This window comes from Myotis brandtii, unplaced genomic scaffold, assembly GCF_000412655.1.
Source record: "Myotis brandtii unplaced genomic scaffold, ASM41265v1 scaffold541, whole genome shotgun sequence".
Taxonomy (NCBI): Eukaryota; Metazoa; Chordata; class Mammalia; order Chiroptera; family Vespertilionidae; genus Myotis; species Myotis brandtii.
Window position 1 is genome coordinate 319,613 of NW_005369992.1, and position 11,797 is coordinate 331,409.

The 11,797-nt window shown below is 38.9% G+C and overlaps 1 protein-coding gene across 1 annotated transcript in view; it reads left to right on the forward strand.

Annotated features, from left to right (window-relative positions):
* The window catches only part of LOC102258470 (putative Polycomb group protein ASXL3), a gene marked incomplete at its 3' end in the record, with an annotated part of 54,599 nt that extends 47,574 nt beyond the window's left edge, over positions 1-7,025 (forward strand). Inside the window, exons 4-5 of the mRNA XM_014549279.1 lie at positions 5,325-5,433; positions 6,917-7,025. Coding sequence (XP_014404765.1) covers positions 5,325-5,433; positions 6,917-7,025 — 218 coding nt within the window. The remainder of the gene's footprint in view (positions 1-5,324; positions 5,434-6,916) is intronic.
* Between the last annotated feature and the right edge of the window lie 4,772 nt (positions 7,026-11,797).

The window sequence follows — 11,797 nt, forward strand, 5'->3', positions numbered from 1 at the left end:
TTGTTGTTTCCTAAAACAAAAGGTCAATTTAAGTGACTAAAGCTATACTAATCACTGTAATTGATCTAGTGGTAGCCTTGTAATGTCAGTAAAGTAGATAAAAGATCTAAGTTCAAATGTCTTTATATTCAAGAAAAATATCTTTTTAGATTGTTCAAGCCAATCAGAGATATATTGCTTAGGTTTGGAGTCTGAAATTGTTTCACTAAATTTAAGACTTGTACAACTTATGTCATTTGGTAATTATTCTTGCCTTAATATATCCAACTCATAAAAAATACTGGGACTACGTTTATAACTTTACATTAGAGATGTGTAGAATATTGAAAATCATGTCTATATTAACATAGAAATGGGCAAAATATCGTCCTTTAAAATATGACCCATCTCTTGAATTAATTGGTTATTCCTGTCTACTTTTATGTTTTTAAACTCTAATTTTTGTTAATCCTTACATGTCAGTGCTTATTAAAAACTTTTATTAGTGACCTTTTTAGAGGTCATTTTTGGGCTAACAATTTATGTGCTAACATGTTTCATGTAACATATATAAAGGATTGTAGCCTTTAAGTTTTTATTTTCAGTCATTTTAGGGAGTTCCAGACTAGTAGTAATTTCTATCAAGAGTAAGAGGGTAGTTTGGCCTTGATTTTCTAGGGTTGTTTTCAATCGTCTAGGATGGCTAGGTGATTGATTTATCAAGTGATGTACACTGTGCTTATATGTGTTTAGGAGTCTTCCACATTCATTGGTAGAAATATTTTAATTTCCTCCACTAGTAATGACATGCCTATTAAATATGTAAATGAAGAGATCATCCAAGTTGATTATTTCTTTTATACCATTAAAGTTTGTGTGTGTGAAGTCTAACATAAAGTTAAATGCACAAATCGTAAGTAATTTAATTTCACGTAGTGAACACATCTGTAGTAAGAACTAAATAAAACATTACTTGCACCCCAGAGCCCCACATAATTTCCTCTTAAAATATAATTAAGGTATTTTCTCTGAGCTATCAACACTGAAAATACTTAAAATGATCAATTATTAATTTTTTGAAAGGAGAGTGACCATATACTTGTATCTATTAATTTATATTAGTAGCACTTAGTACAGTAACTGTCTAATAATGCTTCTTAATAAGTTTCTTGAACGTGTTGAATTTTTAGACTTACCTTGTTCAGGATTAGATTTAAAAATGTTTTCAGGAAATAGTTTTCATCTTAAGTCTTTATTGAGATACTTAATAAAATAAAGTAGCTTAAGGTTTGTATGACTTAAATACTGCTTGGAAAGCATTATTATTTCACAGACAAAGGGAAGGAAGGCCACAATCATGATGTTTTTCTGTCATGTCTGTAAATATTCCTCCAATTTCATTTCCCAGGTATTCTTCCTAGTTCTTAAAATTAGTAAAATAGATAGGCCATTCATTCCCTTGACTAAGTGTGCACTGTTAGTAAAATTTTATGTGCTCCGTCATCAATCCGATGTAATAAAGCAATGGTTTTTCAGTATTTCACACGGCACGGGTCTCTGCCAGGCATCTCTGGGGGTTCTTTGATGTCTAGACAGTTTAAATTATGCCTGCTCCCCTGCCTCCAAATTCCACCCCCGTTCTGCTTCAGGGGCTGCGGGAAACGAAAACAAACCAGAAGGCTCCATACGCCACAGTCGATGGAGAAAAACAAACAAGTAGAGTGAGCTGTATGTCCACCCTGGCAGGTGGACAGGGAAGGGCCCAAGGATGGGCAATGGCAGGAAGAAAAGAATTAGGGACAAATGTTCTCTTACTTATTGATTTCTAATTATATTCCTGTATGGAAACGCCTGTGCATTGTGGGCAGAATGAACACGTTGTAGAAGTGTTAGGGGAGAAAGTAGAGCCACCTTGACCCAGCCCCTCGGTATTCGCCTCCCTACAGCAGCCAGATCTGAGTCATTGTGTTTCTCGTACATTGTTCCATTATTGAAATGATAAGATGCAAAGTTGCATTTTAAGTTGGAAAACTAACGTTTTTTCTTCTTTTTCCCCCCCTTTGTTTTCCTTTCATAAATCGGGATGATTCTTCCAATTCACCCTTTTAGAAAGTAAGTAACTTTTGAAATTTCAGAGATTTTTTTTGGTTAAATGATTGGTTTTATTATTTCATACGCACATGTACATATACGTTACAGTATCTTTCACTTTTAAATTCTGACTGAGATTATTAACCCTTACATTTAGTGTGAATAAAAAGTTTTAATTAAAAATAGGAAACGTTGCATAGCTGTTCATGCTAAGACTTTTAACACATATAACACATCTTTTATACCCACAGCAAATCATTGTGATATATATGTATATATGTCTGTTATGTATATGTATATGTGTACTTTTTTCTTAAAGTAGGCCAAGGCATGCTTCCTAGCTCTGTTTTTTTGTGAATATAAAAATATATAAATAATACTTTTACTTATTCCTGTTCAGTTGGAGTTAAGATTCATTTCCAGGAAAAGCAATCCAGATTTCCTAGGCTTTATGAAATTGTTGAGAAGAACAGCTATAAGTAAATGGTCTGAAAGACTTTTAAAATGCACTCTTTTATGTATATTCTGCACATATATGCTAATGTTTTATTGTTTTAAATAAAACAGATCATATAAGGTTTACTTTTCTGTAAAGAATTGCAACTGACATGCATAAGCGTAAGTGACCAATCAGCCAGTGATTTGAGTTACAAAATTTGCCTTTGTAAAGTATTTTCTAATTCTTCTAAAAGGCAAATGTTGTAGGGTGTGGAAATAAAACAAACTTCATGTTTGTTTTGGGAAAGATTTGGGAAAACCTGTATTTTTGCCTGAAGGGAATAATGATAAAAAATATATGTACTAGTATTTTGAAGTATTCAGTATAACATACATAGCATCATTTATCTGGAATTTATTCATGAACAGATATTTCTGGGGAGATGAATATTTTACTTTATAAAGTATGTCTGGCCTACTTTAAATAAAAGCAAAAAAGTCATGGAGACTTTTGGAGATTGTGAATTACATATTTTTAAATATTTCTATAGTGAATCTTGAGTTAATAAACAGTATAATTAAATAATATATTTATGCTCAACAGAGCTTATTATTTATCTGAAACTGGGTGCTTATCACTTATGTTTGCAACAAGCTTAGCATTAAACTGCTATTTAATAGTCAATTTATCTTCAATTATCTTTTGTTTACTGTACCTTAGAAAAAAATTTAAATTATAGTGATGGTAAATTATATTTGTTCTGTGCTTTTTAGCTATCTCCAACGCTATGTTATTCTTTAATACTCTAAATCGGAGCTCTTGGAATTGTGTGTGCTAGGACCTTGGGAATAAAGATCAGCAAGAATGTGCATGAGGGTGGATGTTAAGAGGACAATTTTATTAAGTTATATTTTTAAAGTCTACATTGTATCATTTTTATGTATTGGATTCTATTTTACTTGTAGTGTTAACATCCTCCTGCCAAGGCTCTACAGGAAATCTGTGTTTCTGACAGTTTCACTAAATTAAAACTCCACAAATCTGGCATAATAATTCCCAGCTTCCAATGGTCCGTGCTTTTGCCTGAAGAGAATAATGATAAAAAAAATATATATTTTGAAGCATTCAGTATAACATGTATAGCAGCATCATTTATCTGGAATTTATTCATGAGCAGACATTTCTGGGGAGATGAATGTATTTTACTTTATGAAGTACGCCTGGCCTACTTTAAATACGAGCACAAAATCTTTTGTAAGGAAAATAATGAGGCTGGGAGCTTGCAGACGCTCACGAGGGAAGACATTACACAAACACGCAGCATTCTCACCATGTGGACCTCAGCGGTACAACGGCATTGTTCTGCGGCCACGTTTATGTGCGGGCTCTGCTCCCTGTCAAGCCCAGTGGCATCGTCACACAGACACGCAGCATTCTCACCATGTGGACTTCAGCGGTACGCGGCATTGTTCTGTGGCCACGTTTACGTGCGGGCTCTGCTCCCTGTCAAGCCCAGTGGCATCGTATTGACGTGTTGGCACAGAGCGCTGCTGTGTAAAGTGATAAAGATGCTCTTGTTATTATAATACTTAGAAACCGTGAGGACCAGGATGTGTGTATATGCTGACTCGCTATTAAGTATGTTGTGGCAACTCAGCAAATATGGCTCTTTCATTTTATCGGTGACTTTCCATGCTAAGGAAGAGATTTGATGATGGTGGCTTTTAGGAAACATTTAATTCGGTAATGCAAAATTATGTTTCTATCACAGAAAATAAAAAAATTTAAACCTTATTATCTTAAAGGTCCTCTTGTCCCCAAATATTTCACCTGAGAGGTGAATAGGGTGGGGTAGGGATTCTAATCAATATTGGCTCAACCAATTATTGGTCTTCTAGCATATGTGTATGGAAACATAAGTAAATGAAAGTAATAATTCTGGCTCTAAATTCTAGTTTGCAAAGATAACGGTTTGCAAACAAAACACAAAATAAAGCTCTAAAGTCTAACCCAGGAAATACATATGTGTCATACATTTCGTAAACATCTCTCTATGTAGATGAGTACATTTCAGTAATGTTTGCACATATGGGCTTCGGTATTTTTAATCACTAGTTTAATACTGTTAGAGTTATTTTTTTTTAAAAAAACTGTTGATTTCATAATTCAGTCACTTGCATCTTTCCTGCAGAACATAATTATTAGCTGGGCAGAATTCCCAAGCGCACATTTCTTGATTTGACAAATCTAACTGAGAAAAGGATGTTAGTGTTGAAGATGTGTCAGAGATAAAAACACAGATATAAATTTTTATTTAGCCTTGTGAGAAATGCAATCCCACAAGTAACTTAAATGCTTATAATTTCAAATCAGTCCTTCCCGGGTTTCTTATTATTCTTTTGTTGCTTTTCAACCTATAGGACGGAACTGTCCTTGAACTTGGGTTTATTTGATCATTCAAGTGCAACCATCAAGTTGTCTGTCATATTTAAATACCGAGGCTTCCTGGTATTATTTGCAAAATAGCACCACATAAACGTTTGGGCTTTGGTTTCTTTGAAATATAGTGTTGGTTGCTTTATGAATAAAAGCATAATTTCAATTCAGGAGGCTTGCCTGGAGCCTATAAGACAGATGCATCTGATTAACTTTGGCAAACTGGACTGGCCTGTTATTGTAATGTAGATGTTTTCAGGGTTGGGAGGATATTTTTAAAAGGCATGCAAGAGGATTTTTTTTTAAGAGGCGAGAGAACAGTTCTGCCACAGGAGCTGCGTCTCAGACTGCTTCATTTTTGTGCACTTTTGTTTTCTAGTGGGACTTCTCCATTAGCCTGTCTGAATGCAATGCTCCACACGAACACTCGAATAGGGGATGGAACCTTCTTCAAGATCCCTGGAAAGTCAGGCCTCTATGCTCTCAAAGTAAGTCGCATTGTTCTGCATCGTATGTCTGTTATTCCTGTGTATCATGCATTCCCCCTCCCCGCCCCCCCGACATGGGCAGGTAAACAAAATTAGATTTGGGTAAAGGTTTAGAAGAATGACCTCGATGCCTCTTAAATGTTTTCAGATGTCTTAAAAATGATTTCATATTAAGAATAAACAACGACATTTTTCTTTAAGGAAAACATATCTGTGGTTGCAGCCTAACATATGGTAATGGAAAATAGCTGTGGCTTTCTTAGCATTCTTGATTCCTAAAAATCCACGTGGACGGGTGCCATGGATCATCAGCCAAGAGCTCAGCTTCAGATCACAGTTGCCACAGACGATCTGGCTTAATGGCCGACGGCGGATACATAGCTTCACACCTGATGCCTTTCTGTGTTTCATAAAAAGAAGCAATCTCTCCATTCTCCTCAAAAACTTGCTGATTTAAATGTTGTTAGGTTTTTAAAGCAAACAGTGATCTCAACGCAGGCTTACTAACAGTGCATATTGGTTATGTGAGAAGAATAGAGAAAGTTGCAGATAAACGAGTCTTCATTGCTTGAGTGCAATTCCCATTTTCCACTGGAATGGGAAACGCCATCTAAGATGCAGAATTCCCGAGGACAAAGCCGATGGTCTCCCAACGCTCATGTGCCTTGGATGGAGTAAAAGCAGTGTATTATTCCTTATGAATTAAAAAGAAGTCACTGCTTTCATGAATGATGGATTACGTTGAAAGTTCATTAATTTCCTGTGAGAAGGTTTTGTTTTGAATGTTAAAAGTTATACCTGGCAAAGAAACAAAGATTCTTTCTCAGCTCCTAAGCATTAAGAATTTATCTTGTTACTGTGTGTGTCTCAGAAAATAACGACAGGTTAACCTTGTATTATTTTAGTTGCTTTTTGTAGCTACTTGGGTGTTTCATTTAGTGATTAAAATTCTGAGTTGTGAAGTCATTTCCTAACATAAAAGAGAATGTAGAATTGAAAAACATAATGAAAACAATGTATGTCAAAGGGGAATGGATTTTGTATGGATTTTAAAAGGTTATCCAAAAACTCAGCTGTGGCAATGGGCCTTGCCCAGTTTTTTGTTGTTGTTTTTATAAATACATTTTCTTTTTAAAAAAATTATTGATTTCAGAGGGGAAGGGAGAGGGAGAGAGAGAGATAGAAACATCAATAATGAGAGAGAATCATTTGATTGGCTGCCTCCTGCATGCCCCCCACTGGGGATCAAGCCCGCAACCTGGGCATGTGCCCTTGACCAGAATTGAACCTGGGACCCTTCACCGAGCCAAACCAGCCAGGGACAGTTTTGTTTTTTTAAAGGTGTACTTTTACATTAAACAGTAAGTCAGTATTAAAATTTCCAATGACAAGTAAATGTGGTGATGCTTTAGGATGCTGGAAGTGTGTTGAATGTTTTCAGTTGCTAACACATCCCCGTAAATCATTTTTTAAAACGATGTAGAAAGAGGAGTCGTCCTGCCCAGCTGAGGGGACGTTGGATTTAGGCTGCGAGTCCGAAGTGGATGGCACAGAAATGGCGGAGGCCAACGCCCGGGGGGAAGGAAACGGAGGTCAGTGAGATGGATTTCAGGATGGAATCCCTGTTCCCTTAAAAGTTATATCGAATTTCAACAATTCACTAACTTAATTCCCTACCACTATCGATAGCCTTTTCTTCTAAGTGTTTATCACCCACTTAGATTTATCATCAAACAACTGTGATTCAAAAGGTTCGTACCTAAGAAAAGTAAACAGTTTTTGGCTTTTTGCTTTTATTTTATTTTCATTTTGGATGGATTCCCCTGGATGATCTTGAGTGTTATCAGCATATTTCTCATGTCAAGTGAAAGGGTCACCTGAGGGTACCTGGTGGTTTTAGTCGTATGTGAGGCTTGAGCATGCCGGGGGTTTACATCTGATGGTGCTTGACATTACAATCTAATATAATAATAGAGGAATATGCAAATTAGCCGGGACACCATAATGTCACGACTGATCTACAAGTGGTGGAGAGCTACAGGAGGGCGGGGCAGCGAGCTACGAGCCGCCAAGAGCTACCAGCGGCAGTGGGCAGGGTGGCCAGCCGAGGCAAGCAGCAGCGAGCTGCTCGCACACAGATTCGTGCACAGGGCTACTAGTAGTTTTATAGTAGCTTCGTTTCCAGGTTTGTCCATAATAAGGTAAGCTTAGTGTTTGCATTTCTCCTAGTGAAACAAGGGCCACATAAGTCCTATTCTTGTGAACACTTTTGAAAAGTAAGCAGCCCTTCCAGTTCTAAGGGGGCATTTCCACCCCTGAGTTCTCTCCAGGTGAATTCATTTTATCTTTCTCTAGACATTTGCATATGAACCTGCTGTATATGTAGTGTCTGTGTTGCAGTTTTGGCAAAGTTTTGTTCCGCAAAAGCCGCCGTAATTATTGTCCACTTGCTGCCCACTGGTCCCACTAGTGGACCCTGGTGGTGGTTTGGGGAAGAAGGTTGTGTCATTAAAGTCCCTGTCAGTGGACTTGTAGAAATCGGTCTCTTTTCCTTAAACAGACAGACCTTAACGGATCCTTGTGGAAACAATGTATTTCACTGATAGCCAAAGCCACACGTTTTATTATTGTCACACGAGTCCCTTGGTGTTGTACCAGGCACCCTGCCTTTAAGCTGGTGTGCTCTCTGATGGTCCCCTGAGATGGAGTCCGCCTCAGCGCCTACCTGATCTGCAGTAGAGATTGCAAATCAGTGTAGGAAACACAGGGTCTTGTCTTAGTCAAATGGTTGAAATAAGCCTTGTAGAGTTTTGTGTTTTGTCAAAGGGGAATGGATTTTGTATGGATTTTAAATCAACTTTCATTGAATTTGATGTCCCTAATCCTATACCTTTTGAAAACTCAACCCACCACCATTGTAGTTGTACTGTGAGCTTGGGCAGGTGGTTAGAGGGAGGACACACCAGCGTGCGCAGCGATGTCTGGCTTCCAGGAAGGGCTGGTGAGTGGGGCAGATGCTCCTTCAGCAGGACAAAGGGAATCTTGGTGGGCCGCCCCTCTAGTTGTACTGCCCATTTGCATCAGCACTTGTGTGCTGTCTCTCAACGTGTAGACTGAGCTTGGGCTGAGCGCAAGGGCTGCTCTTGACATGGCAGTCACAACAGTGAAAATCCAGAGTGAAAAGAGACTGCTCATGGATGTCAACGTTGGTAAAGAGACAGACAATAATCATACAGACATGAAGCCCGGCCAGTGTGTCTCAGTGGTTGAGCATTGACCTCTGAACCGGGAGATCACTGGATTGATTTCCTGGTCAGGGCACATGCCTGGGTTGTCGGCTCAATCCCCAGTAGGGGGCATGCAGGAAGCAGCCGATTGATGTTTCTCTCTCATCATTTATGTTTCTATTTCTCTCTCTCTCTCTCTCTCTCTCTCTCTCTCTCTCTCAATCTCTCTCTTCCTCTCTCCTAAATCAATAAAAAAAATATTTTAAAAAAAAACAGATATGTAAAATTTATAGCTTATTCAATGCTAACAAGTGATATGGGGCAACATAAATAAGGAAATAAAAGTGGGAGAGAGGGGTACATTTGAGAAAAGACCCAGAGGGAGTGAGGGAGATGATATTTAATGGAGAGAGTTTTAGGTAGAAGCAACAGCAATTATAAAAGTCTTGGGGCAGGAGAGTTCATAGAATGTTCCAGAAACATCAAGAGGCCAATGTGGTTTGGGAGCTAGAAAGAGCAAAGCGGGGACAGGGCCAAAATATGGTAAAATAAGAAGTAAGAGAAGTTATAGGCCAGACTATATAGTGCCTTGATGTTGGCTTCTGTTTTGAATGAGATGTTAAACCACTGTAGGGTTTTGAGCTAAAGAGACAATCATCTCACTTAGGATCACTCAGTGAAATATATATATAGATACAGGCATATAGACATCAATCTGTTTTCACCTCTATCTATTTATTTATGTATGTAGATAGATATAGATTGTATGTTAACCAGGTAAAAACAGCGAGACTGGTTAAAAAGCTATTGTCATAATCTAGAGAAGAGGTGATGGTGGTCTGAATAAGAGAAAGAGCAGAGCATGTGATGATAAGTGATTGGATTCTGGATACACATGAAGGTAGATCCAATAGAAGATGCTGAATTTAATGCAGTTATGAAAGAAAGAAGAGTTCGAGATGACTCCAAGGGTTGAGTGTGAGCAAAGAGAAGAATAGCATTGTCTTTAACGTAGATGGCAGCTCTCCCAGAGAATCGGTTTGGGGCTGGGGTTATTGATCAGGAACTTAGTTTGGGACATACTGAGTATGAGATTCATTTTCAACAACCAGATTGATATGTTAAATAATTGGACTTACCTGTCTTAAACTCATGGGAAAAACCTTGCTGGAGATGTACATGTGAAAGTGGTCAGTTGATAGATGAGATTCAAAGGCAAGAAACTGGATGAGAACAAGAAACTGAAGGTGAATAGAAAAGAGAAGAGGTCCAAAGACTAAGCTCAGGGGCACTTGAATGTTAAAAGTGAGCAGGATGGTAGGAACCAGCAAATGAGGCTGAGGGTGAATGGGCAGGAGAACACGTGGTCTGTTCTGGAAACCAAGGGAAGAAAGTGTTTGTGGGGAGGCACTGACTCAACTGTAGTAAATGTTTTTGGTATGTCGACGTATAATGAAGACTTAGAAATAGCTGTCGGGTCTAGCTTTGCGAGGCTATTGTCGAACTTGACAAGGACAGTTTTTGTTGACCGGTGAGACCACAAGCCTGAATGGAGTGGGCTCAAGAGAATGGGAGAACAGAAACTGGTGACCCCAAGTGTGGACAACTCTTTCAGGGATTTTTGAGGTAAAGGGAAGGAGTGAAATGGGAAAGTGGAGCCAAGAGAAACTTTTTTTTAATAGGAGAGGTAAATATTAAAATAATTGTATACCGATGGGAAAATCCAGTCGAGGAGGAGAATTTGATAACAAGGAGGGTATCCTATTGCCATGTGCTTGATGATATGATGAGCGGGAATAGAGTCTTTTAGATATGTTTTTATTGATTTTAGAGAGAGAGGAAGGGAGAGGGTTAGAGAGATAGAAACGTTTATCAGCTGCCTCCTGCACACTCCTACCGAGGATGGAGCCTGCAACCCTGGCACGTGCCCTGACCAGGAATCATAGGGGACGTTTTGGTTCATGGGTCAGTGCTCACCCATGGAGCCACACCGGCAGGAAGGAAATGGGACCTTTTAAACAGAGGAGGAGCTAGGCCTTATTTAGGTCTATGGAGAGGTTTTCTAAGGAAGCCGTCGGAAATGTCAGGGTGTTTGGCTAGAAATAAAGGTAAGTGAGTACATGTGGGAGAAGACTTGTAGAAGTTTGCTGCTTTTGCTCAGTGAAATAGGAAACATACTCATCAGTTGAGGGTGAGGATAGGGAAGACAGTTTTGTAGAGATTTCAGGAGAAGATATGAAATGTTTGTCTAGAGTCTGACACCATTATGGATACTCCTAAAGTTGCTAATCCTGAATTGAATGAGACCAGTCAGCATGGCTGTGCATTGTTCTCAGTCATGTTCATGACCGATCACTGAACAAGTCCAGAGTAGGCGCAGAGTTGGATTTGACTAGAGTTGGGATTTTGCCAGGCGTCAATGATTAAAAGAGTGAGGGGCGAGGGAGGTGAGGGTGCATGAAATAGAGTAGTTAAGATCAGTCTCCGTGGAATTGAAGCTGGTTGAGGGGGTGGGTGAAGACCCTGTGTGGGAGGGATGGTGTGAAAGGGGGAGGCATCTTTGGGGGGAAGGGTTCTGTGATTTGTTGTTACAGAGAAAATAGGTTAAAAGAATGGGTGATGTGAGAGTGGAGTGTATTCAGGTTTATCCAGTTGAGTTTGGGGTAACGTTGTGGAATACATGTCTGAAGTGAGAGGAAAGGTGGAGGCTGGGTGTCAGGCTGTCCTGAGGGGGGGTCAGGCAGTGTGTGCACTTGCTTTTCAGAGTGGCCTGGGTGAGGGGGCATCCGTAGCTGAAAGTCAGTAGCCCGCCATGGCCCCACCTTAGTGTCCTGGAACAGGGTCTAGTGCAGTGGTTCCAAAACTTATTTGGTCTACCGCCCCCTTTCCAGAAAAAATATTACTCAGCGCCCCCTGGAAATTAATTTTTTTAAAATTTTAATAGCAATTAAACAGAAAGATATATGTATTAATGTTTCTACCTTTTTCGTAAAATATAGTAAAGAAAGGTGTAAATTAGAAACATTGAAGTTTGAAATTATGAAACTATTTATTGAACTCAGAATAGAAAGGTAATACAAAAAAAGTTAAAACAAATGCACCTGTGGCCATCACCGCCCCCCCTGGATCGCTGCAGC